Source organism: Lithobates pipiens, unplaced genomic scaffold (genome assembly GCF_037356315.1).
Source record: "Lithobates pipiens isolate NorthernLeopardFrog02 unplaced genomic scaffold, aLitPip1_a1.2 Scaffold_8, whole genome shotgun sequence".
In the NCBI taxonomy this organism is placed as follows: domain Eukaryota; kingdom Metazoa; phylum Chordata; class Amphibia; order Anura; family Ranidae; genus Lithobates; species Lithobates pipiens.
Genome location: NW_027507903.1, coordinates 671,100,553 through 671,127,828, shown reverse-complemented (window position 1 = coordinate 671,127,828; position 27,276 = coordinate 671,100,553). Strand labels below are relative to the sequence as shown.

The following is a 27,276-nucleotide window of genomic DNA, read 5'->3' as shown; positions in this document are numbered from 1 at the left end:
TCTTCTCTCCTCCGTGCTGCGTCTTCTGGGTAATGGGCCGCGCTGTGTTCTGGGAACTGTGTGTCCCAGAACACAGCGTGCCCCATTCATAAAGTGCTGCGTGACTCGCGCATGCGCAGTAGGAAACGGGCAGTGAAGCTGCAAGGCTCCACTGCCTGTTTCCCTTAGCCAAAATGGCGGCGCCGGGACCTGAGAGCCGAGGGACGGGTCAGCCTCGGGTGGCCGACATCGCGGGCGCCCTGGACAGGTAAGTGTGCTTATTAAAAGTCAGCAGCTACAGTGTTTGTAGCTGCTGACTTTTAAATTTCTTTTTTTAAAACCGGCCCTCCTCTTTAAATGTTTTAGCATTGTAAAATATAGCTTAACGTGAATAACTTTTCGTGTGATTAACCAAATGAGCTGAAATTTTCAGAATATGTTGGCATGGATAGAGTCTTCTATTGTGTGACGTTTTGGAGGAAATTGGTTAACATTTAAGGTCTTTTTTGTACGTTAAGCCACATTTTGTACGTTAAGCCACATTAAGCTCCCCAAAAAACAAGCTTAATGTCCCTAGTTTACCTTGTAGTACACAGAATCACATGAAACTTCTTGGATGGGCTTGGAAAGGTAAAAACTTAGGCTGTGCAAAGTTTCAGGGCAATTGATGGAGGTTTAGGCACTTTATTGCACGTTAAGCCATTTTCACATGAAATGTTTTAGCATTGTAAAATATAGTTTTAACGTGAGTAACTTTTGGTGTGATTAACCAAATGAGCTGACATTTTCAGAATATTTTGTCATGGATAGCGTCTTCTATTGTGTGAAGTTTTGGGGGAAATTAGTTAACATTTAAGGTCTTTTTTGTACGTTAAGCCACATTAAGCACCCCAAAAAATCCCAGAAACGGGGATTTACTAAAACATTTAATGTGAAAATGGCTTAATGTAGCTTAACGTGTAATAAAGTGCCTAAGCCTCAATCAATTGCCCTGGAACTTTGCACAGCCTAAGATCTCAACTTCCCAAACTTATCCTATAAGTTTCATGTGATTCTGTGTTCCACAAGGCAAACTAGGGACATTATGCTTGTCCCTAGTTTGCCTTGTGGAACACAGAATCACATGAAACTTATAGGATAAGTTTGGGAAGTTGAGATCTTAGGCTGTGCAAAGTTCCAGGGCAATTGATTGAGGTTTAGGCACTTTATTACACGTTAAGCTACATTAAGCCATTTTCACATTAAATGTTTTAGTAAATCCCCGTTTCTGGGAAACAGAGACTTCCTCTTCTTCAGGGCTGTTGCTGTGTGCTAATATTGAGTAGGAATATATTCCAAACTGCTGTGTCTATGACACTGTATTAAAAATGGTTATTGTTTCCTCTTGGACTTGCCTCTTACCCTGTCACTGCAAGAGGAATCAATTATGGTGTCAGACAGAGGCAGACTGGGCCAGGTGGCAGGGTGGCAATTTCCCCGGGCCGATCTGATGCCCCTGAAAAGGCCACCGCAGCAGCAGCTCCGCTTTTCTAACAGAGTGACCCAGCCAGCCAACCCGTTTGTTCCATCGCTGGCCTCTAACTTCTGCACTGGTTGCTAGGATTGCCTGGCGTCTAGCAACCAGACATCACGGTCCTGAGGATGAAAGCGAGGCAGAGGCCCCAGCTTTCAGAGTAGAGGAGGATCTTTCTCCTCCTCTGCGTCTATTGCTGTTTGGCTCCACCCACCTCCTCCCTCCATCTTCTCCTGTCCATCTTCTCCTCTCCAGAGTCAACCTGCCTAGGGGAAGGGAATTGTCACTGAATGTGCCAGGAGCTCCTCTCCAGAGTCAACTTGTCTGAGGGAAGGGAACTGTCACTGAATGTACCAGGAGCACCTCTCCAGAGTCAACCTACCCGAGGGAAGGGAACTGTCACTGAATGTACCAGGAGCACCTCTCCCGTCACTGAATGTACTAGGAGCACCTCTCCAGAGTCAACCTACCTGAGGGAAGGGAACTGTCACTGAATGTACCAGGAGCACCTCTCCAGAGTCAACCTACCTGAGGGAAGGGAACTGTCACTGAATGTACCAGGAGCTCCTTTCCAGAGTCAACCTGCCTGGGGGAAGGGAACTGTCACTGACAGTTCCAGGAGGTCCTCTCCAGAGTCAACCTCCCTGAGGTGAAGTTGGGAGAATGAATTAGAACATATGTGTCAGGAGGAGGAGGTCACATCCTTAGAACCCTCAGCCAGGGTTCATGCTGGGACGTGTAGTCCTTTACTTTTGGGAATGTGACCCCCCCAAAAGTGAAAAACTACAGGTTCCAGCATGAACCCCTCAGAGCTCAGGATGTGTCACCCCCAAACTAGTGAAGGACTACAGGTCCTACTGCCCCAGCTTAAACCCCTCAGAGCTGAGGATGTGTCCCCCGACCCTTCAACTAGTGAAGGACTACAGGTCACAGCATGAACCCAGGAGATCTAGGGGGTCACATCCTTAGATCTTAGGGGTTCATGCTGGGAATTGTATTCCTTCACTTTTAGGGATGTGACCCTCCAAAAGTGAAGGACTACAGGTCCCATTGTGAACCCCTCAGAGCTTAGGATGTGTCACACATCCCCTCCCCCCAACTAGTGAAAAACTACAGGTCACAGCATGAAACCCTGACATCTAAGGGGGTCACATTCCTTGACTTTAGGGGTTCATGTTGGGACCTGTAGTCCTTCACTAGTGTGGGGGGTTATATCCTTAGATCTCAGCCACTAATGCTTGGACTTGTAGTCCTTCACTAGTTGCTTCAATTGGTTGGTTCAATGGGACACTTGACTGGACTCACCCGCCAGGCCAAGGCTGCCAGCCCTCCCTTGGTCATAGACACAGCAGTTTGGGATATATCCTCATGCAACATTAGCACACAGCCACATTCCTGAAGAAGGGGGATTCTCTGTTCCCCTGAAACACGTTGGCTTGACCATTTCTTGTTTTAGTTTTACTGACCTGAGCCCTGTATTTCCCACAGCGAAGATGCACTGTCCCTCTCCCCGGGGTTCCCGACTCTTGATTGGATAGATTGATAGCAGCGCAGCCATTGGCTCCCACGGCTGTTAATCAAATCCAATGACGTGGGTGCCGGGGAGGCGGGGCCGAGTCCTATATTCTGCTTCTATGCATGCAAAAGCTGGACTTGGGGTGCGCCCAGAAGTTAACTCCCCGGGAGACCGCTTCTCCTAGGGGGGGTTATATGATGTGGGGAGGAGCTGATAGTGCCGCCGAGAATTGGGGCCACTCTGTGCAAAACGAATGGCACAGTGGAAGTAAGTATGATATGTTTTAAAAAAAACAAAGCTTTGCAATCACGTTAAGACCACAACCAGAGGTAGCAGCCTAAGCCCCCAAAAAGGCTCACCGCCACCCCTCTGTTCAGTTGGGCCAGAATCACCGGGAGTGAACTCTCCCTACCTTCCCCCACCATCATCCAATCACAGACCCTCACCTGAGTCAATCCAGCCTGATCTTCAATCCTAAAGAACCACCATTCATTTATTGGTGGCATTGCTGCCCCCAGTAACTGACACCCGGAAACCTCACTGGATCATTGAAAATAAAAATAACAGTCAGAGATTAAAAAGAACCATGTTGTAGCTGCTAGCAACAAAGTGTAATACACTACCACCTCATCAAACAATATAATACAAATTTGCAGCACTAGAGAAAACATATAAAGTGCAATAGTAATAAAATTCCCAAGTGCAACACTAATAAATTAAATGTGACATTTATTTTAAAAAAGCATTGGGCGGAGCTATGTGCGTGACGTCACACCACCACATCGATTCCATGGTGTGTTGGCGAGAAATGTGAGTGCACAGCAGCGTTTCTTTCCTTTTTGCGTAGTTTTTATATACCATTCTGATGCTTTTAATTGACGATATCATGTGTGGTTGAGGGGGGCACTACGCCAAGAGTTCCGGACACTACAAACTGACAGGAGTAGTGACAACAGCATCACTACTCCTGTCACAAGCCGAATCCGGGGAGCAGAAGAGAGCTGGAGGAGGTGCTCTCTCTCCCCTCCAGCTCTTCTTTGTGGGTCCTGCTGCTGATGATAGCTTCTGCATCAGGACTGTCAGATCAGGACTATGTAGAATTTTTAAACCTGTAAAGTCCCGATCTGACAGCCAGTTGTCTCCAGCCACAATCCCATGTAGTAGCCAGCATCTCTCCCTGTCGGCTGCCTGGCAGAAGTGTTAAGTCTGCTTTCTCTAGGTACCTCCTGAATTCAAAGGTGTCCAGGGGGAAGCCTGGGGGGGGGGGGATACACAGCCACTGGTGCACTGCAACTGAGATCTATGTGTTGATGGAGGGTGGGAATTGCAATGGGGACATGGGGGGGGGAGTAAGAAACTGGAGATGAGAGTGTACTAGGGGAGAAGAGGATTAGTGAAGGTTGGGGGGTATATGCTAGGAGGGGGGATTCTGTAAGGAGGGGGTATTTGTATTAAGGGAAGGATTTGTTCTCATGACGATTTGTGCTAGGAGTCGGGATTTGGGGGTATTTATGCTGGGGGGCTTTCTGCTAAGAAATTAATTTGTTTTTTGGTGGGGAGGGGATTTGTGTTAGGAAGGGGGTCTTGGGTGGATTTGTGCTGGGGTGGGGGATGCATGCTCATGGGGAAATTGGAGGAGGGGCTTTGTGCTAGGAGGAGAGATTTGGGGAGAGAGAGAATTGGAGCTGGGAGGGGCATGGGGCCAATGATTTATGCTGGGAGGGGGATTCAATAGGGAGGGGGATTTGTACTGGGAGGAGGGGGAATTTTTGTTTAAAGCGGAGGTCCACCCTAAAGTGAACCTTCCACTCATCGGAACCCTCCCCCCCCCCCCGGTGCCACAATTGGCACCTTTCAGGGGGGAGGGGGTGCAGGTACCTGTACAGTACAGGTATCTGCACCCACTTCCAGGATAGCTCTCTGCGGAAAGGGGCGTAGATTACGCCCCTTTCCGAAAGTCCCCCGCTGCCTGCTGGGAAACACACAGATCCCAGAGGCAGCGGGGACCGTCCTTATTGCGCAGCGCGACTCGCGCATGCGCAGTAGGGAACCGGGAAATGAAGCCGAAAGGCTCCACTTCCTGATTCCCATACCCAAGATGGCGGCGGCAGCACCCGAGACACGATCGGGAGATCGGCTTCGGGTGCCGACATCGCGGGCGCGCTGGACAGGCAAGTGTCACTATTTTAAAAGTCAGCAGCTGCAGTATTTGTAGCTGCTGGCTTTTAAAAAAAAAAAAAACGTGGAGTCCCGGCGGACTCCCGCTTTAAGGAGAAGTTCAGCTTGCAAAAAAGTATAAGTTTAGGAGGTTAGCGTGCAGAGTATTAACAAAACAATTGACCTACCGAGTAATTCATGTGTTGTTGCCAACATCCCTGGTATATAGACAAAAATAATAAGTACCCCTCCCCCAGTACTAGTGGGACTTTAGAGGCAACGATGAGGACACAGATATATATAAATTATAAAAATGTTATTACAAATATAAAACAGGTGTATACATCATCAATAAAAACATATGGTAAATACACATAGAAGAGATGACTGTTGTGGCATTCTTGATGATGTTCCTATGTACCCAACGCGTTTCAGGACAAGATGAGTCCCTTCATCAGGGTCATTTATACTTAGAAGATCACAAAGAGTATTATATTTTATAGGAGAGCAATCATATTAGTCAGGACATAAAGCAGGGAGGCAGACATGTTACAACATAGCAAAAGGCATCAAAATAACAACATACCAGTAAATCAGTCAGAGAATCTGCTTAGTCTAGCAACAAAAATGCTGTGCCATATAGGAAAGAGTCCTGTGAACCCTCCAGAGGGGTAAGGTAAATGGACAGTTGGGCCCCCCAGATTCCACACAAGGATCCCAAATTGACCCACAGCCATGGTGAGGGTGATGTCAAGTAACAACACCTAGGGTTCCTCCAGAGGTGGCTAAGGGTTCTTTGAGAGGTGGCTAAGGGTTCCTCCAGAGGTGGCTAAGGGTTCCTCCAGAGGCGGCTAAGGGTTCTTTCAGAGGTGGCTAAGGGTCCCTTGAGCTGTGGCTAAATGACCTATCATGTGATGGTGCCTGCATAGTTCCAGGTCCAACAGCACTTGGCATAGCCAGAGCCATGTCTGTAAAGGGAGCATTCTTCCCACTGTCCACCACCGATGGAGGAGGCAATTTCCCAAAGACCACCAATGGACTACTTTTAGCAGGGGTTCCCTGGGACCTGAAAGTGATTGCAAGGGTTCCTTTGGGCTAAAAAGGTTGAGAAAGGCTGGTCTAGAGGTATGGAACAAAGGAAAAAAAAGAGAAATCAATTACTGGATAGATCTCTGGTTGTGAAATGAACAGATATCTATTTCCTATGAGGACACCAAGTATTACCTGATCGGTGCAACGGTGTCCTCCAGGATATGTCCGTTCAGCCGAACACGGCTAGAGTGGCCCAACAGTCCTGTATGAGGTTCAATGTAATGTCCATACCTTTCATACAGATTGTGGCAGCGTGGCGTGTCCATAGGTCCCAGCAGCAGCACCTCATCAGCTCAGGGCCACCGCCTTAAATGGGATTGCGGTTAGTGGCATGATTGCGTCATGCTCGCGCATGCACGTACAACTGAAGAGAGCCGGCTCACGCATGTGCCGTACAGATGGAGCAGTCTGTTGTAACTATCGCCCATATGGCAGCCAGACGCTAATGCATAGCAACGGTAATGAAATGTACAGTATATTTCTAGGACTTACAAATTCCATAGTAAGGATGAAAAACAGACGACTTCCATCCAATCTGCTGAATATGCCTTAAAGTTTTTAAACAACATTTGCATATGTGAGTAATAAACATGGAGAAAACTCACTCATACGGTTTTCCATTTCCTTTTCAGACAAAAGTATAAAAGAAGAAATGACACATCTGAAGAATGAAGGTGAGTATAAAATTCTGAGTTGCTTCTGTAATTATTTCTTTATGAATAAACAGCAGTGAAGTTTAGTAAGGCCTCATGCACACTGGACATTTTCTCTGCTGCTCCCAGGGGGAGTTTGCCATTTTCTTTTCCTACCTCTAAATGTCCCTGCATGCTACCCTACAATATGTTAACATCTAGGCGTTTAGGGCAGTTTGAAGGCCGGGGCTTTAGTGGCAGAAAACAAAAAAACACTGCCAGTGCGTCCAGGAGCAGCAGAGTTTTTGGGGAAAATATGCTTGACTCGCCTAAACGTGTGTAAACGAATGTCAATGTGTCTAAATGTACCTAAAAGCTAGGGGTTTACATAGGTTGAATAAAAGACACCCCAGCAAAGTATGATCCAATTTGCTACAGCAGGGGAAAAAGTATACCATATCTCTCTCATATCTCTCCGCCCTCCGACAGGGACAACTGACCCATGTGCCCTGTGTGGCTCACGTCCTTAACCTGGTGGTGCAGCAGTTCTTGGGCGGGTACCCGGGCTTACAGGATGTCCTGAAGCAGGCCAGGAAAGTCTGTGTGCATTTCCGCCGATCATTTAATGCCTGTGTTCGGCTGGCTGAGCTCCAAAAGGAGTTGAGCCTGCCCAAGAACCGCCTTATATGTGACATGCCCACCAGGTGGAACTCAACGTTGGCCATGCTGCAGTGGCTGCACACACAGCAGAGGGCCATCAATGAGTACCTGTGCGACTACGGCACCAGGACAGGGTCAGGGGAGCTTGGTTTTTTCTCACCACGCCAGTGGGGCATGATCAGGGATGCATGCACTGTCCTGTCCCCATTTGAGGAGGCCACAAGGAGGGTGAGCAGTGACAGTGCATGCATCAGTGACACTGTACCTCTTGTCTACCTCTTGGAGCATAAGCTGCGTGGAATAATGGGCAGGGCACTTGAGGCAGAACAGAGGCAGGAAGAGGAGGACTTCCTTGCCTCTCAAGGCCCCCTTTATCCAGACAGTGTTTCTGCTGTGCCACCCATCACACAGAAAGAGGATGAGGAGGAGGAGGAGGATGATTGTGTCAGCATGGAGGTGGATGCTGGCACTCAGCATCAGCAGCAGCAGCAGTCTTGTAGGGATGATTTACAGTCCCAAGAAACACGTGGACTTGTACGTGGCTGGGAGGAGGTAGCTGCGGATCATGTTGTCCTTAGTGACCCAGAGGACTCCGGACCGAATGCCTCAGCTAACCTACGCTGCATGGCCTCCCTGATCCTGCAAAGCCTGCGGAAGGATCCTCGTATTCTTCAGATCAAGGAGAGGGACCATTACTGGCTGGCCACTCTCCTTGATCCACAGTACAAGGGTAAGGTTGCCGACCTTATCTTGCCCTCGCAGAGGGAGCAGAGGATGAGACATCTCCGGGAGGCCTTGCAGAAAGGTCTATGCAACGCGTTCCCAGAGACTGGGAGGTTACAAACTCCTGGTCCTGGACAACGTGTTGCTGAGGCATCGGTCAGAAGGAGCGGTGGAGAAGGTGGCCGTCTGACCGATGCTTTCAGACAATTTTTTAGTCCGCAGCCCCAAGGTATGATCGGTTCCAGCAACCATCGCCAGCGTCTGATTTACATGGTGCAGGAATACCTAGGGGCAAGGTCAGACTTGGACACCTTCCCCACCGAAAATCCTCTGGCTTACTGGGTCTTGAGGATGGATCACTGGCCAGAGCTTGCACAGTATGCAATTGAGCTACTGGCCTGTCCTGCATCCAGCGTTTTTTTCGGAACGCACCTTCAGTGTTGCTGGTGGCTTTATCGATCACAGGGTGCGCCTGTCCACCGACTCAGTTGATCGACTGACCTTCATCAAGATGAATACGTCTTGGATCACCCACAGCTACCAAGCACCTGAAGCTGATGTAACCAAATAATTTTTTTTGAAATATCACATCCCTTCAAGACTGCCTATGCTGATGCTGAGTGACTGTCCTGTTATGTTGATTGTCTATCCTCTTCCTCCTCCGCTGATATGTTGGAAGAACATTTTTGGTTCTGGGTGATGCCACCAGCCCAATTTTTCAGCCCCTGTTTAACAGGGGCATTTAATTACAATTTTTGATGCAATGCTTTGTAGCAGGACTCATTCCTGCACCACAACTAGAGTATATGGGAGAGGTTGTAGTGTCGGGGCACTAGCACCAGTGCCTAAGGCCCAATTTTTCAGCCCCTGTTTAACAGGGGCGTTTAATTACAATTTTTGATGCAATGCTTTGTAGCAGGGCTCATTCCTGCACCACAACTAGAGTATATGGGAGAGGTTGTAGTGTCGTGGCACCAGTGCCTAAGACCCAATTTTTCAGCCCCTGTTTAACAGGGGCGTTTAATTACAATTTTTGATGCAATGCTTTGCAGCCGGGCTCATTCCTGCACTACAACTAGAGTATATGGGAGAGGTTGCAGTGTCGTGGCACCAGCACCAGTGCCTAAGGCCCAATTTTTCAGCCCCTGTTTAACAGGGGCATGTAATTAAACTTTGTGATGCAATGCTTTGTAGCAGGGCTCATTCCTGCACCACAACTAGAGTATATGGGAGAGCTTGTAGTGTCGTGGCACCAGCACCAGTGCCTAAGGCCCAATTTTTCAGCCCCTGTTTAACAGGGGCATTTAATTACAATTTTTGATGCAATGCTTTGTAGCAGGGCTCATTACTGCACCACAACTAGAGTATATGGGAGAGGTTGCAGTGTCGTGGCACCAGCACCAGTGCCTAAGGCCCAATTTTTCAGCCCCTGTTTAACAGGGGCATGCATCTACAATTCTTGATATAATATTTCACAGCAGGGCCCGTTCCTGTGCCCACCGAGAGTAACTGTGAGGACTTATAGTGTTGTGGCACCAGCACCACAACCACCAAAGGCCCAATTTTTCTACCACTGTTCAACAATGGCATGTAATTACAATTCTTGATATAATTGTTCACAGCAGGGCGTTACAGCGCCCACCAAGAGTCACTTTGAGAGCTTACAATGTTGTGGCAACACCAGCACCTTGTTTCGCCATTTCTGCAGAGCATATAGGGCAGGCCCCTACTTTCAAACATCCAACTAACAAACATCTCCTACTTGCAAATGGAAGGAGACAACAGCAAGTGAGATGAAAAAAGACGGATGGCAAAACAAATTATACAGGGGTGATAACCCTTCCCTATGTTTTCCAAAAAGCTTAAAAATAGATTTTTTGACTGGAGCTACACTTTAAAAATGTACCAGTTCAAAATTACAAACAGATTCTACTTAACACAACAAACCTACACAGTCCCTGTCTTGTTTGCACCGCTTGTATACTGCTGTTCTGAGTATATAGGGCCTGGGGGCCACACGTATTTCCTTTTTTAATATGGGTACGGGGTTCCTCTTAATATCCGTACAAGACCCAAAGGGACTGGTAATGGCTGGCAGGGAGGGCTACCCATGCCATTTTTCTCAATGATTTTCCATATTGCAGGAACCAGATATAACATTAAAACCGCAAGCAGTTTTAAATGATGTTATTTCCGTTAAATGTCATTTAGTGCAGGGACTGTTCTAAACACGGGAAACACGTGTCACTTCACAGGCATACTATAGACACCCCCCAGGCACAATATTTAAAGGAATATTTCACTTTTTTTTCACTTTAATCGTCATTAAAATCAGTGTTCCCGCCAAAACAGACATTTTTAAAAACATTTTAGGCATTGACCCAAGTCCCCTGGGGCAGGAGCCAGGTCCCCAAACCCTTTTTAGGACAGTATCTTGCATATTAGCCATTAAAATGAGCACTTTTAATTTCGAACGTTCGAGTCCCATAGACTTCAATGGGGTTCTAAAGTTCGTACAAATTTTCGGTCCGTTCGAAAGTTCTGGTGCGAACCGAACCGGGGGGTGTTCGGCTCATCCCTATATAGTAGGGTTGGAGATCCCAGATGAGGACCAAGGAGAAGTCCACCATTTTCTTTGATGTGGGTCTTTCAAGTGCTGTTGCCAACGGACTGCATGGCAGACCATCGTATGTCTGGTCAAGCATGTTGTGCCCCAGTTGCTGCTGTACTGGCCATGCTTGATCCTCTTCAGACATAGGTTGCAAACAGCAATGGTGCGATCTGCTGCACGCGTGTCGAAAAAGGCCCACACCAAGGAACTTTTAAAAGTCTGCAGGGAGCCAGCAGCACCCTTAGCTTGCGGAGCTCTGCGGTGCGATTCAATAGTGTGGTTGCCATTAAGCTGCCCCCTAGAGGACATTCTGCCTCATTGGAGTTGTGCTGCCTCCTCATCTCTTCTCTCAGGCACCCAAGTACAGTCAGTGACTTCATCATTCCCTTCCTCCTGGTCACTGGAGCAAACTTGGCAGTATGCTGCAGCAGGGGGAACATTACTGCCAGTTTCTTGTCCTTCTTGGGCACCTCCTCTATCTAGGCTCACGTTACTCCCTTCCTCAACCTGGGAACCAACATTGGAGCCTTCAAATCACTGCGCATCCTCCAGCAGCATGTACCTGACCCTATGGTCAAATAATTCTAGGAAATCCGTGCTTGATTGAGGGGCTATGGAAGGAGTGACTGTGGACAAGGAGCCGGTGAAATAGGCCGCTTTGGCAGTTTGGAAGGCAAACTACTCTGAGACTGGGTGACAGAGGATGAGGACGGCTTTGTTATCCACTCCTCCAACTCTTCTGCATGTTTGTGCTCCCACGGCCACCTGCAGAGGATGCACCATGTTCACGACCAGCACTGTAGACACAGAGGCTGCTTGCCCCCTTTTAGTGGCCTGTGAGTGTCTGCCTCTCGGTGGCCTTCCGAACTTGATGCTTATTTTGTTTTGCAACACCGCACTACACTATATTAGATACTGTGTACACCGCCTGAAGTGTATTAGAAACAGTACACCACTGAATGCACTGTAGATATAGGCTACACTGGATGCAGAATATATATATATATATATATATATATATATATATATATATTAGTCCCTGGGTTACAAACAAGATAGGGACTGTAGGTGTGTTCTTAAGTTGAATCTGTTTGTAAGTCGGAACAGGTAAAAAAAATTAAGTGTAGCTCCAACCAAAAAAACTATTTTTAAGCTTTTTGGATAGCATAGGGAAGGGTTAACACCCTTATAATGTTTGTTTTGCTCTTTATGCCCCCTCAAATGATTTCACCTCACTTTCTGTCCCAATGACAATAGGATTTTAAAAATGTTGGGTTGTTGTGGAAACAAGCCTTGGTAATAAATCATCAGTGGGGGTACATTTTTGCCATAATAACTCTTACAGGAGTGAATTTCCCTTCCTAGGAGTAGATTTCCTCTCATTCCTGTTATCTCCTTCCGTTTGTAAGTAGGAGTCATTTGTAAGTTGGATGTTTGTACTAGGGGACCGCCTGTGTATACACACACAAGACATACACATATACTGTATGTATTTACACTATACAAGCTGTACACTCACTACTTTACATTGTAGCAAAGTGTCATTTCTTCAGTATTGTCACATAAAAAGATAGAATAAAATACACATTACAAAAATGTGTGGGATGTACTCACTTTTGTGAGATATACACATATACACAGTATCTCATAAAAATTAGTACACCCATCATATTTTTGTAAATATTTTATTATAACTTTTCATGTGACAACACTGAAGAAATGACACTTGTCTACAATGTAAAGTAGTGAGTGTACAGCTTGTATAACAGTGTAAATTTTCAGTCCCCTTAAAATAATGCAACACACAGCCATTAATGTCTAAACCACTGGCAACAAAAGTGAGTACACCCTTAAGTGAAAATGTCCAAATTGGGCCCAAAGTGTCAATATTTTGTGTGACCACCATTGTTTTCCAGCACTGTCTTAACCCTCTTGGGCATGGAGGTCACCAGAGCTTTACAGGCTGCCTTTGGAGTCCTCTTCCCCTCCTCCATGATGACATCACGGAGCTGGTGGATGTTAGAGACCTTGCGCTCCTCCACCTTCCATTTGAGGATGCCCCACAGATGCTCGATAGAGTTTAGGTCTGGAGATATGTTTGGCCAGTCCATCACCTTTACCCTCAGCTTCTTTAGCAAGTCAGTGGTCGTCTTGGAGGTGTTTGGGGTCGTTACGTTGGAATACTGCCCTGCAGCCCAGTCTCTGAAGGGAGGGGATCAGGCTCTGCTTCAGTATGTCACAGTACATGTTGGCATTCATGGTTCCCTCAATAAACTGTAGCTCCCCAGTGCCGGCAGCACTCCAGCAGCCCCAAACCATGACATTCCCACCACCATGCCTGACTGTAGGCAACACTGGCCTTTGTACTCCTCACCTGGTTGCCGCAACACACGCTTGACACCATCTGAACCAAATAAATGTATCTTGGTCTCATCAGACCACAGGATATGGTTCAAGTAATCCATGTCCTTAGTCTGCTTGTCTTCAGCAAACTGTTAGCAGGTTTTCTTATGCATCATCTTTAGAAGAGGCTTCTTTCTGGCATGATAGCTATGTAGACCAATTTTATGCAGTGTGCGGCATACAGTCTGAGCACTGACAGGCTGAATCCCCACTATTTTAACCTCTGAAGCAATGCTGGCAGCACTCATATGCCTATATCCCAAAGACAACCTCTGGATATGATGCTGAGCATGTGCACTCCTTTGGTCGACCATGGTGAGGCCTGTTCTGAGTGGAACCTTTCCTGTTTAACCGCTGTATAGTCTTGGCCACTGTGCTGCAGCTCAGTTTCAGGGTCTTGGCAACCTTCTTATAGCCTAGGCCATCTTTATGTAGATCAACAATTCTTTTTTTCAGATCCTCCGAGGGTTCTTTGCCATGAGGTGCCATGTTGAACTTCCAGTGACCAGTATGAGAGAGTGATAGCAATAACGCCACATTTAACACGCCTGCTCCCCATTCACACCCGAGACCTTGTGACACTAAATAGTCACATGACACTGGGAGGAAAAATGGCTAATTGGGCCCAATTTGGACATTTTCACTTAGGGGTGTGGTCACTTTTGTTGCCAGCGGTTTAGACATTAATGGCTGTGTGTTGAGTTATTTTGAAAGGACAGCAAATTTACACTGTTATACAAGCTGTACACTCACTACTTTACATGTGACAACACTGAAGACAATGTAAAGATATAATAAAATATTTACAAAAATGTGAGAGGGTGTACTCATATACATACACATACAAACACACACAAGACTATGTATGTATGTGTATGTGGTATGTGTGTGTGTGTGTGTGTGTGTGTGTATGTGTGTATATATATATATATATATATATATATATATATATATATATATATATATATATATATATAATTCAGTTGCGAAGCCTTGGGCCGGCCTGCCTGTACCTTAAATACCCTTACCCAGAATGCACAGCGGGTAGACCACTCCCACCGGGCTGTTTCTAAGTAAAAGGGGTACCCAATGCATTTAGCCTGTTGCATTTCCAACACTTACCTGTGGTGACGGCAACACCCACGGCCAAGTGGAAACTAGCACAACCCACCTAAACTGGTACAGAAACCAGAACTTTGACATAATTAGTCTGAGCCCAACTGCAGCTTCAGACAAACTTATTTTTTTACAAAAATAATAGTGTCTGCTCATTAGGAGCAAGGTGCTACATTATAATATATATATATATATATATATATATATATATATATATATATATATATATATATATATATATATATATATATAAATATATTAGGGCAGAGTGTTGCCCTGCCAGGGTCTAGAAGGAGGATGTGACCCAGAATTCTCAACCAGACAGGTTGAGGGGCACCAGCAGGGCTCAAGTCCTGCGGGAACACATGGGAACGGAGTTCCTGTACTTTTTCCACAGCAGGACTCAGTTCCCATTAGCATTCCCAATAGTCCTGCAAGACTTTGAAGTATATGAGCTGTGTGGCAGGTGATACACCAGCAGCCGCCGACACAGCTCCCAATAGTAAGCGCCTCACACCAGGGGTGCACTGACCATTCAGGCATGGCCAGTAGGGGGCCCCACGACAGCTTCCGCTTCGATCTACCTGTCAATCACAGCTAGCTGACGGGTAGATCAGGTCCCTGCTGCTAAGAGATTGTCAGACCTCTCGTGATGCGCTTCTCCCCGCCAGCCCCTCCTGATTATATGTCTCCTCATCTCCCCCCCCCCCCAGTCTCCTGCATACTTGCCCTGTGTGTCCCGCTGAATCCCCCCCTCCTCTATCTTCAGTGCCATATGATGAGAGAACCCAGAGGAGGAGCACAGCTATTCTGCTCACAGGACATGCAGGGAGAGAGGTGAGCTGAGGGAGGAACATCAGTTTGGAGTGGTAAGCTGAGCACAATACCTGGCAAAGTTTAATGCCAGGAGGGAAGTTTATGTGGAAATATGTGAAGGGTTGGAATAGCAGCGAGTGTGTGTTGGAGCCCTGCAGAGTTTGCAGCCCCCCAAGCTAACATACATCTCCTAAGCAGGAACACATCACTATCTCCCCAAGCATTCTGTCCAGATAATGTGCAGTTAATTAACCTGGTGTTATCCAAACTCTGTTCAATGAAAAGTGTAAATTCACCACATAAACACTCTATATACAAAATAACATTCCCCATTAAAGATCAGAACACGATGTTCACATTTGCATGGAAGCCCAATTGAATGAATGCTGATTATTCAGAGAATTACCGTATTTATGTTTATTGAGGATTGATTTGTTTTGAACAGTTAAGCTTCATACACACAATACGAAAATTGGATGAAAAATACCACTTTTGAAGCGTTTGTGCATATGAGGGTATCATTTTATTATTTTTTTGGTGGGCGAGTGGATCTTGGGTGGGAGTTCCCACACTTTTTTCCCCAGGACTTGACCCCTAGATTCTCCGCAACATACTCATACATGGCCTGGGTCCCTGGAATGGGCAAGGGATAAGTCTGGCCCCTGGGCAGGGTTGTGAGAGGAACAAGGTCAATGACACAGTCAAAAGCCCCGTGAGTAGGCATGAACCTTAAATTTGACTCAAACATTGGGTTTTCATTTTTTATAAAACTAACCGAACATATGGGGCGTTCGTGGAAAATTTGAGCACCACAAAACGCTTCATAATGCACTGCGAGATCGGAGTGCATTGCTGTATGATAATTGGCCAAAGCATGCACCTGACCTACATGCTTTGGCCAATCACAGTGCACTCTGCTGAGAGAGCCATAATTGGCCAAAGGCAGGGTGCCTTTGGCCAATCATGGCTCAGGGGGACTAAGTCCATGCTCCACACTATATAAGGCTGCATGCACGGCGGCCCTGTGTAGTGTTATGGTGTAGACAGGGAGATAGTGTGATTTAGATTAGGCAGGCAGGTTATTCAGTTAGTGGCAATGTATTTGATATATAAACACACCAAAGGTTGGGGTAACAAGCAGGCAGGGATAGTCCCAGAACAAGCCAAGATCGGTAAACAGAAACAGACGCAGAGCATGCAGCAAGAAGCACACAGAAAGTCAAACACACAATATTGCTTGGGCAAGGCAGGCTTGAACAGTATGGTGTTAAATAGTGTATCCTGTAGAGGCTAGGGTGGAGCCACGCTGAGGGAAGATTACTTAACCATGCAGGTGTGAGAGTGCAGGACCTAAGGCTAATACACAGACCAGAGGTAAGCAGACAGACAGGGCATGAAGGTATTATTGCAGATTCATGGTGCATGGCTCCTGCCATCCCTGTGTTGAGGTTCGAGGTCTGTACACCTGATGTGTCCATTGTGATGGGCTCCTGCCATCCCTGTGTTGAGGTCCGAGGTCTGTACACCTGCTGTGCCCATTATGAGGGACTTCTGCAATCCCTGTGCTGAGTTACCAGGTCTGTACACCTGTTGTGCCCAGTATGAGATGCTCACAGCATCCTTGCACTGAGTTCCTAAGTCTGTCCATCTGCTTTGCCCATTATGATGGCTTCCCACCATCCTGGCGACACTCAAAGTTCCCAGGGAGTCAGGAATAAAGCTGGGAAATTATGGCAAGAAGATCTCTGTTAGAATATCCAACACATAAAAGAAGCCAGGGGTTGATGATTGGACATATAATGCATTTTATTAATGATTGTTTTTCACTTTTTTTTACTATCTTTGTCCATCTGAGCTACTTTAATTAATACAATGCGGCATGGCCCTCATAATCCTCTTTTCCTGTTCCCTCAGGCTCTACTGATCGAACATGCAGTGAGGAATGGATACACTATGAACTCAGCTGTTACTACATGTCCTCAAACAGACAATCATGGAACGTCTCTAGGAAAGAATGCCAGAACAATATGGCTGACCTGATGGTCATTAATAGTGAGGAGGAGATGGTGAGCATAATGAATTGATCCTGGTCAATTTCCATATCTACCCCTCTCACAAAAATGAGTACACCTCTCACATTTTTTTAAAATATTATCTTTCTTCTATCTTTTCATGTGAAGAAATGACACTTGTCTACAATGTAGTAGTAGTGAATGTACAGCTTGTATAACAGAGCCCTCGGATAAGCAGGAGGGCTCTGTGATTGGCCCTCCTGATCACACGACGGCCGTGTCCAATCACGGCAATCATGTGATGTAAACAAACAGCAGGTTGCTAGGCAATCGGCTCCTCCTCTCCTCACACGGAAGTCATCGCTGAGGAGAGGAGAGCAGATCGCTGCAGCCGGCTGATGATCAGTGAGTATGAGCTGTTTTTACAGCTTTTTACTCACTGATCACCAGTCTAGTGTAAAACACACAACACACCACACAGTATAAACACAATGTCCCCACACATGTCCCCAAAACATACATGTCCCCAAATAATAAAAACACATGTCCCTAATAATAAAAACATAACCCCCACATATGTCCCACTAAAATCACATGTCCCAATGATTATCTGTACACATATGTCTGTGATCACACAAACCAATTATTATACACTTAACCAATTTTTTTTACCAAAGACTGGTTGAAAGATGTGCGGGTAGAGACAGGCCCCCGGATGTTCTAGTGGTGCATGCGGGTGGGAACGTTCTTGCAGTCCGGAAGGTCAGGGACCTGATCGCGGACATTAAGTCCGATTTCACGAGACTGCGGTTCCTTTTCCCGGGTACTATATTGGTCTGGTCGGACATTGTAGCCAGGACGGTATGAAGGTGGGCTAGGTCCATTGCCAGTATCAACAAGACCCTTATCAGGGTCAACAAAGTGGTGGGAGGTTTGGGGTTTAGAATGGCGGGATCGTCATTCGGCATTGGGAGCTCGAATGTAATGTGTGGCTGTATCTTAGGAAGGACTGGGTGCACCTCTCAGACGTAGGCATTGATCTATGGTCCTTGGGGTTGCAGGATGGCATTCAGAAGGCCTTGCGGGTGTGGGGTTGCCCTAAAGGTTGAGGGAAGTCAACCTTTTGGGCTGCGGCGTTGTTTATCTGGTGGTCTTTGACAGTTGGCGGTAAATCAGAGGTCATCTGAAAGGGGTGGGGGGCCCATTGCTAGTATGGGTCCCTCAGGTGTATTCCAGAACGTTGGATGGAATACTGGTATGGTTATCACTGCCGGAAGTTGTCTCCGAATGGTCACAGCTGGAGGCCTGGTTAAGTTTTTAAATGGGTACCACAGTGAGTTGGTTGTTTGGTAAAGTTATGGGTCACCGTCAGAGATCACCAGACCGGGCATGTTGTTTATATGCTATTTATACCTGATGGTTGTATATGGTTATATTTATGGTTATTTATATATATATATATATATATATATATATATATATATATATATATATATATATATATATATATATATATATATATCTATATATATTTGATTGGAGTGTTTGAGTTATGTTAATAAAGGCTGTTATGGCCATTTTACTCCAAAAGTAAGGTGTGGTCTCATCTTTCAAGGGTAAGTGGTAAGGGGGGTTTGAGTAGAATGCATAACAGGGTGAGTGAGTGGGACCTTTAGGCTACACTGGTCATGTTCAAAATCCCACATGCCCGAGCTCGCCAGGAAGCCGACACTACACACGGCTAATCACAGGCAGTGAGACATTTCCTGGTCCGCAGCTGCACAGATCAGGAATGTCTCACTGCCTGCGATTAGCCGTGTGCAGTGTCGGCTTCCTGGCGGGATTGGGCATGTGGGATTTCAAACACACCCAAGCCCATCTCTAATGGTTGTAGTAGTAGACAGTTGACCTCCCTGCAGGTTGCTTAGCAGCAGTGCAGCCTTCTCTGACATGCTGAACGTGATGCAATCCAGGCGATGCTCCTAGTCAAATCCTAGTGTAAAATACCATAGTGATTTTATTGATCAAAGCCCACACCTTACAGGCATAGAACCACATGGCTGCTGAGCATACGGTTGATGTGGTTGTACTCTTGATGCTAATAAATACTGTATTTATTAGATCTGACTGGGAGCATCACCTGGATCACATCCCGATCAGCATGTCAACAGAGAAGGTTATACAGTATTACTGCTGCTAGGTGGCCAGCTGGGGGCTCAGCTCTCTACAACCAATAGTGACAGCTTTCCCCTGCATATACCCATAATGTCACCAGCAGTAGGTCCTAATAGACTGCCGCCGCTGCCTTGGAGACAGATGCCAGACCAGTGCTGTCAATAGCAGGGGCAGGACAGCAAGAGGAGGCTGTGGAACCCCACAGTGGCAGAACACCAGGGCCTGGTGGCAAGACAACCTTTGCAATCCTGATAGTTCTCCCACTGCTTTGGACCCCTATGTTTTCTTGGTATGCTGGTGACATATATCTCTTGTTTTCTGCCACCCTGGGGGGCCCCAATACAGTAGGAAGGGAGCTCTCTGCAGAACATGTGAAAGGGCTCGTAGTGAAGGGCCCCAGGAGATATATATATATATATATATATATATATATATATAAAATTGTATTTTATAGTTGTCCCCCCACTTTTGTCTTTGTCCCCCCCCCTAAATATGAAAGCTGGAGACACCACTGCGGGGCTGCATGAGTGCTGCCGGCACTGGGAGCTACAATTCATTGAGGGAACCATGAATGCCAACATGTAATGTAACATACTGAAGCAGAGAATGATCCCCTGCCTTTGGAGACTGGGCCGTAGGGCAGTATTCCAACATAACGACCCCAAACACACCTCCAAGACAACCACTGCCTTGCTAAAGAAGCTGAGGTTAAAGGTGATGGACTGGCCAAGCATGTCTCCAGACCTAAACTCTATTGAGCATCTGTGGGGCATCCTTAAACAGAAGGTGGAGGAGTGGAAGGTCTCTAATATCCACCAGCTCCGTGATGTTGTCATGGAGGAGTGGAAGAGGACTCCAGTGGTAAACTGTGAAACCCCGGTGAACTCAATGCCCAAGAGAGTTAAGGCAGTGCTGGAAAATAATGGTGGCCACGCAAAATATTGACACTTTGGGCCCAAATTAGACATTTTCACTTAGGGGTGTACTCACTTTTGTTGCCAGGGGTTTAGACATCAAGGGCTGTGTGTTGAGTAGGGTTGAGCGAACCCGAACTGTAAAGTTCGGGTTCGTACCGGACTTTTGGATTTTTGGGTCCTGAACCCGAACAATTGACTGTATGTTCGGGTTCGGGTCCGGTGTTCTGCAACGTAATGGCGCATTTTAAAAAGCCCTGCAGCAGCTAATCGATATTTGTTTAACTGGTGTGCCCTTAGAAGCCATCACAGCCATGCCTACTAATGGCATGGCTGTGATTGGCCAGTGCAGCATGTGACTCAGCCTCTATTTAAGCTAGAGGCACACAGCACAGCACGTCACTCTGCTTTAGACAGTGTAGGGAAAGGTTCCTGGCTGCTGCTACTGCGAGGGAAAGAATTACATGATAGGAGTTCTGATTCTGAAATCTATTCTAATTAGTCAGCGATCTACATTGATTTAGTTGTGTGGGTGCAGTGCACAAGCTTTGCACACTGCACTGAGATAAAAGAAAGACAGTGTAGGGCAAGGTTCCTGTTGAGGGAGAGAGAATTATCTAGAAGTCCAGATTCAGAAATCTATTCTAATAACTCAGCGATCTACATAGATTTACCTGGTTGGGTTGCAGTGCAGTCTTTTTACACTGCCATGAGCCCAGTGCCAGAGAAAATCTAACTTTTATATGCAAGCTTAGTGCACCAGCACTGCATAAGTTACTGTGAGATATACCCTTTACACACTGTGGGTGTATTCTGCTCTAGGGATGGCCAAACTGTTCGCCCGGCGGTCGTTTTGCGGCGAATTTTGCGTGTTCGCGATTCGCCCGATCGGCAGACTATTGCCGCTGTTCGCCTAGCGGACATATGTGTTTACAGTGTGTAAGAACTTTGACCCATGATGACACATCCATCATGGGGTACAGGACAGCCAATGTCATTATAGGGAGAGGTTGCTGTGTGGAGCAGGGAGAGACTGTAGTGACACAAATCGCTAGCTATTAGGTCCATAAAAGTCCTTTTAAGGACTCGTATGGTATAGGTGTAGTACAGTTTATAGGGTTCAGTGCACTGCTGTGCTGGTGATTGTAGCAGCCTGTCTTTTGTCAGTGCAGGGAGAGACAGGACGCTGTGTGCAGCAGTGACAGTCAGTTTAATCGCTAGCTATTACTATTAGGTCCTACAAAGGTCCTTTTAAGGACTGGTATAGGTGTACAGTATATAGGGTTGTACATGTATAATATACTTTCTTCCAAATATAGAAAGAATATTATACTTGACTGCTGCCCTATTCTGCAGCAGTCCTTTATCAGTGTAGGGACTGAGGTACAGTCTGCAAATTACTAGCTACTAGGTCCACAAAGGTCCTTGTAAGGACTGGTATAGGTGTAAAATATATAGGGTGCTGGTACACTGCTGCTGATTACTGCCCTATTCTGCAGCAGTCCTTTATCAGTGTAGGGACTGAGGTACAGTCTGCAAATTACTAGCTACTAGGTCCACAAAGGTCCTTGTAAGGACTGGTATAGGTGTACTATTTGGTGTGCAGTATATAGGTGTGTAATACACGTATAAAATACTTGCACATATAGAAAGCATAGTATAGTGCATTTCCACTGTGCAGCATTGTGACTGCTGAGCGGTTCTGCAGCGATACTACAAAGAGTGACAAACGCAATAAAAAAAAGTATTATAACTGGTGTGATAGACCAGTGGCCCCCAAAAACAACAGATTGAAGCGGGGTGTTACATACCTTCTTCCACATACATACTGTACTTCTCTAGAGACTTTTATCACAGGGTCATTTAAAAAATGACAGGCAGAGGAAGAGGCAGGCCCTTCCGCAGGGGTGGTAGGGGTAGGGCAGGAGCAACAGACTTGAGCCAAAGTGGCAAATTGCAGAAGGTGTGTGCGATTACGTCAAAGGACGCACCAGACTTGGTTGAGTGGCTCACTCAGTCTTACTCTTCTGCACCCTCCTCATCCTCTCAATCTGCACCCTCTTCTTCACTCTGCTATGTGCACCCCCAAAGACACTACCACCACCACCATATACCTTCCGCTTGAGTCACAGGAATTATTTTCTGATCCATATCAAGACATTTCCGACACGCAGCCACTCTTGGCATTGGATCAGGAAGAGTAGGTAGCAACAACCGCCGCTCGGCAGTCTGATGACCGTACCCTGATCAGGCCAAGGAGGAGGTTGGTCCCCGGTGTTGCTGCCTACTCCGAGATCTCTAATTATAGCTGTGGGGAAGGTGACGATGTTGATGACGTGTCTAGTGATGCCACGTGGGTGCCCAGAAGAGAGGAAGAGGAGGGGAGTTCAGAGGGAGATATGGACCAGCAGATAGGGAGGAGAAGCAGGAAGAACTTAGATTGCACAGGGGGGACAAAGCAGAATGTGAATGTATCAGGAGCGAGGCATCAACCATGTATGGTCACATTCCACGCTCCCAGGACGCCGGAACATGGCTCCGCAGTGTGGGCTTTTTTTTAACGTGCCCATTAATAACAATAGCGTTGCCATCTGTAATCTTTGTCAACGCATAAGTCGCGGTAAGCCCAACACTCACCTAGGGACGACCGCCTTAAGAAGGCACATGAGCTGCCATCACCGAGCCCAGTGGGAGCAACGGAACACACAAAGCCACACTCCAGGCTCTCACCGTCCAGCCTCGTCTTCTACTTCTCCTTGTCCTCTCTCCTCACAATTGTCCTCCACTCCACCTTCCATCACGCCAAGCTCACGTTTTTCTGCAAAAAGCCAAATGTTCGAGCGTAAAAAAATGATGACGCCGGATAACCCTCTTGCCCAACGGTTGACGGCTGGCTTGTCAGAACTGATAGCCCGCCAACTACTGCCATATAAACTGGTGGACTCGGAGGCCTTTCGAAAATTTGTGGCCATTGGAACACCACAATGGAAGGTCCCAAGAAGGAAGTATTTCTCACAGAAGGGCATCCCAGAGCTATATGGCCATGTTCAGTGGCAAGTGAATGTATCTCTGGCGCCAAGATGCATCTGGCCACAGACACGTGGTCTAGCAAACACGGGCAGGGAACGTATATCACTTTTACTGCCTACTGAGTGAACCTTCTGACGGCCGTCAAGCATGTAACCGGTGGCATCCATGTAGATTTGGTTTTACCGCCACGGATTGCATGCAGGCCTGGCTCTTCTTCCCCTCCTCCTCCATCCTCCTCCCTCTAATCCTCGGCTGACTCCTCCTTTTCCGCTGCTAGCGTCTTTTCCGCTGTGCCGCCCAAGCTCCCCAGAACCTATTCGACATGCCAGGTGAGACGTTGCCATGCCGTGCTGCGTTTTTTGTGCCTGGAAGCCAAGAGCCACACTGGCCCTGCACTCCTTTCAGCTTTGCGTTCACAGGCAGATCAGTGGCTAACACCTCTCAATTTGACAGTTGGTAAAGGGGTGTGTGACAACGGTGCCAATCTGCTTAGCGCATTGAAACAGGGCAAAATTACGCACGTGCCATGCATGGCACACATCTTAAACTTGGTCGTGCAGCGATTCGTTGTCAAATACCCTTGGGTCCAGGACATCTTGCGGCAGGCAAGGAAAATCTCGGCCCATTTCAGAAGATCTTACACGGCCATGGCTCGCCTTGCTGACATTCAGCGGCGACACAATCTGCCGGTCAGACGTCTTATTTGCGATTGCCCGACGTGATGGAACTCAACCTTCTATATGCTTGATAGGCTGCTCCAGCAGAAACGAGCAGTTAACGTCTACCTGTATGAACTCTGCGGCAGAACAGGTTCTGGGGAGCTGGGTTTTTTTTCACTGCACCAGTGGCTGCTCATGCGTGACGCATGCAGACTTCTGCGCCCATTTGAGGAGATCACCAAACTGGTCAGTCGCAGCCATGGCGCCATCAGTGACATGGTACCTTTTGCCTTCTTTATGGAGCGTGCATTGCGTCGTGTCATTGATCAAGCCATGGAGGAGCATGAGCAGGAAGATGAGGAAGTCGCAATGCTGGATGAATTCCCAGGGGGGCTACTCTATCTGAGACAAGTCAACAACAGGAGTCTGAAGAGGAGTCAGAGGAGGATGGTGCCAGGGCGGATGAGGAGGAGCAAGAAGAGCATGCTTTAAACCTTTCTGGGATCCCTGTTGTGCGTGGATGGGGAGAGGAGACTGAAGAGGACGACATTATCCTGGATGATGATCAGGAGCCTGGCCATCACACCGCTTCCAGTTTAGTGCAAATGGGGGCCTTCATGCTCCAGTGTCTTAGCAGGGACCCTCGTATAAAAAGCATAAGGGTCAAGGACCAGTACTGGGTGGCAACGTACTTAGACCCCCGGTACAAACACAAAATGGCGGAAATGTTACCACCGTCACAGAGGGCTGTCAGAATGGAGCACTTCCAGGCCTTGCTTTGAGAAATGCTGCATTCTGCTTCTGCATGCGCTGGCAGAGGAGCAATTCCCACTCCTAGAGAAAGAGTTGCGGGTACCAATCCAACAGCGCCTGCAAGAAGAGGGCGGTTTTAAGATGTGTTGGTGACTTCTAATATGAGGTTATTCTTTCAGCCGACCCATCTACAGGTGTCATCCGGATCCAGCATCAGGGAACGCCTAGACCGACAGGTGTCCGACTACATTGGGTTAACGGCCGATGTGGATGCTCTGAGAATGAACCCCTGGACTACTGGGTGGGCAGGCTTGACCTCTGGCCAGAGCTTGCCCAATTTGCAATGCAATTGTTGGCTCGCCCCTCGTCCAGTGTCCTGTCTGAAAGGACGTTCAGCGCAGCAGGGGGGATCGTGACCAATAAGCGCACTCGCCTAGCTCACGACAGTGTTGACTACCTCACATTTCTAAAAATTAATGAGACATGGATCTCGGAGGAATTCAACACATGTGACCAGTAGACCATGTATATCTCTAGAAACTATTTATTTAATCGAGCACACAGACCTTTTTTCTACATTTGGCTCACATCCTTGTACAAAAAAGGCACACCGTACTACATGCCCGTACCCTCCTGTTTGAAGAGGTTGAGCGGTGTCATATTTTTGGGGCCCAGCAGCGAGTTGCTGGTATCAGTGCTGCTGTCAGTGCTCTCTATCTCGGTGCTGGTGTCAGTGCTCTCTATCTCGGTGCTGGTGTCAGTGCTCTATATCACGGTGCTGGTGTCAGTGCTCTCTATCACGGTGCTGGTTTCAGTGCTCTCTATCACGGTGCTGGTGTGGTTTCAGTGCTCTCTATCTCGGTGCTGGTGTGGTGTGAGTGCTCTCTATCACGGTGCTGGTGTCAGAGCTCTATATGACGGTGCTGGTGTCAGTGCACTCTCACGGTGCTGGTGTCAGTGCACTCTCACGGTGCTGGTGTCAGTGCACTCTATCACGGTGCTGGTGTCAGTGCACTCTATCACGGTGCTGGTGTCAGTGCACTCTATCACGGTGATTGTCATCCTTCTCACAGGCGTCCGAGCAGCGTAAGTCGAAAGAGATCTTCTGTGCAGTTTCAAGAGCGTTACCACGATCAGCGGCGTGCACGTGCGTGCGGGAGCGCGCAGCCGTTTGACTCAATTGGCGCCAATAGCGCTATTTAAACTGGATCCTTGCTTCACTGCCTTGCTGCCTGATCAACAGCGTTCCCGTGTTTCCTGGTAACCTGTATCTGAACCTGAACCTGTATCCGTATCCTGATCCGTATTGAACCCGGCCTGTTCCCGACTCTGCTGTTTGCTGCCTGCCCCCCGACTTTGGCTTTGTACCCGACTACTCTTCTGGATTCCGTTTCTGTACCTGATCTGCTCGCCTGTGCCTGACCTGGACTGTTACACCATCCATCATCTGTAAGTTGCCTGTTCACCGCTGCTGTACTACAGGACACCTCCCAGTCTTCCACCATACCCGGCTGTTACTCCCTCTGCGCTTGTTGCCTTCTACCTCTTGCTGCAGACTACTGGACTCTTCTCACTTCCCGTAGTATCCCGTTTGCACCTGCATCCGCTGTCGGACTACAGAACCCCTCCCGTTGTTCGCTGTACCCTGCGATCACTTGCATCCCGTTGCCGGACTACAGGAATCCCTCTGCTGTCTACTGAACCTTACCTTTGCCTGCATTCCGCTACTGGACTACAATACACCTTCTCCATCAACGGTCTGCTGCTTCTTACATCTACCATCCAGTCAGGCACTTGTGCCCCTCTGTGCTCCCGAGCCCCTGTCATCACTACCAGGGTCTCTCGAGTCAGAGGTCTACAAGAAGCCACTCCCTGCACTCCGGGCTCTGCCTTAAGGTACGTGACAGTGATGGTGTCAGTGCACTCTATCACGGGGCTGGTGTCAGTGCTCTATATCACGGGGCTGGTGTCAGTGCTCTATATCACCGTGCTGGTGTCAGTGCTCTATATCACGGTGCTGGTGTCAGTGCTCTATATCACCGTGCTGGTGTCAGTGCACTTTATCACGGTGCTGGTGTCAGTGCTCTATATCACGGTGCTGGTGTCAGTGCTCTATATCACGGTGCTGGTGTCAGTGCTCTATATCACGGTGCTGGTGTCAGTGCTCTATATCACGGTGCTGGTGATCATCTCCTGCACCCTCTTTATAGCCTACCCTGACCTTTCCTCTCCTCCATTGCCTTCATGCGCTCCTGAGTCCTGAATTGTCAAAATGTCACATATAAAAAAAGAGTGCTTGTAGTTGTCGATCCCAGATTCACTTCATACATGTGTTATGTCAGCGGCCATGTAGTGGGACTATGTGTGCACAGCTAGTAATTATTTTGTGGCTGGAAATATGATCTGTAAGTTTTTAAAGTTCGCCTGCCATTGAAGTCAATGGGGCCCGCCGCGAACTTTGCGGTTCGCAAACTTTCGGCCGCATTCGTGGTTCACGAAACATCCCGTCGGAAGT

General features: G+C 47.4%; 1 protein-coding gene across 1 annotated transcript in view; it reads left to right on the top strand.

Annotated features, from left to right (window-relative positions):
* The window catches only part of LOC143961938 (C-type lectin domain family 10 member A-like), a 113,689-nt gene that overhangs the window by 58,998 nt on the left and 27,415 nt on the right, over positions 1-27,276 (top strand). The window contains exons 4-5 of the mRNA XM_077471271.1: positions 6,890-6,931; positions 17,133-17,284. Of these exons, the coding sequence (XP_077327397.1) occupies positions 6,890-6,931; positions 17,133-17,284 (194 nt within the window). The remainder of the gene's footprint in view (positions 1-6,889; positions 6,932-17,132; positions 17,285-27,276) is intronic.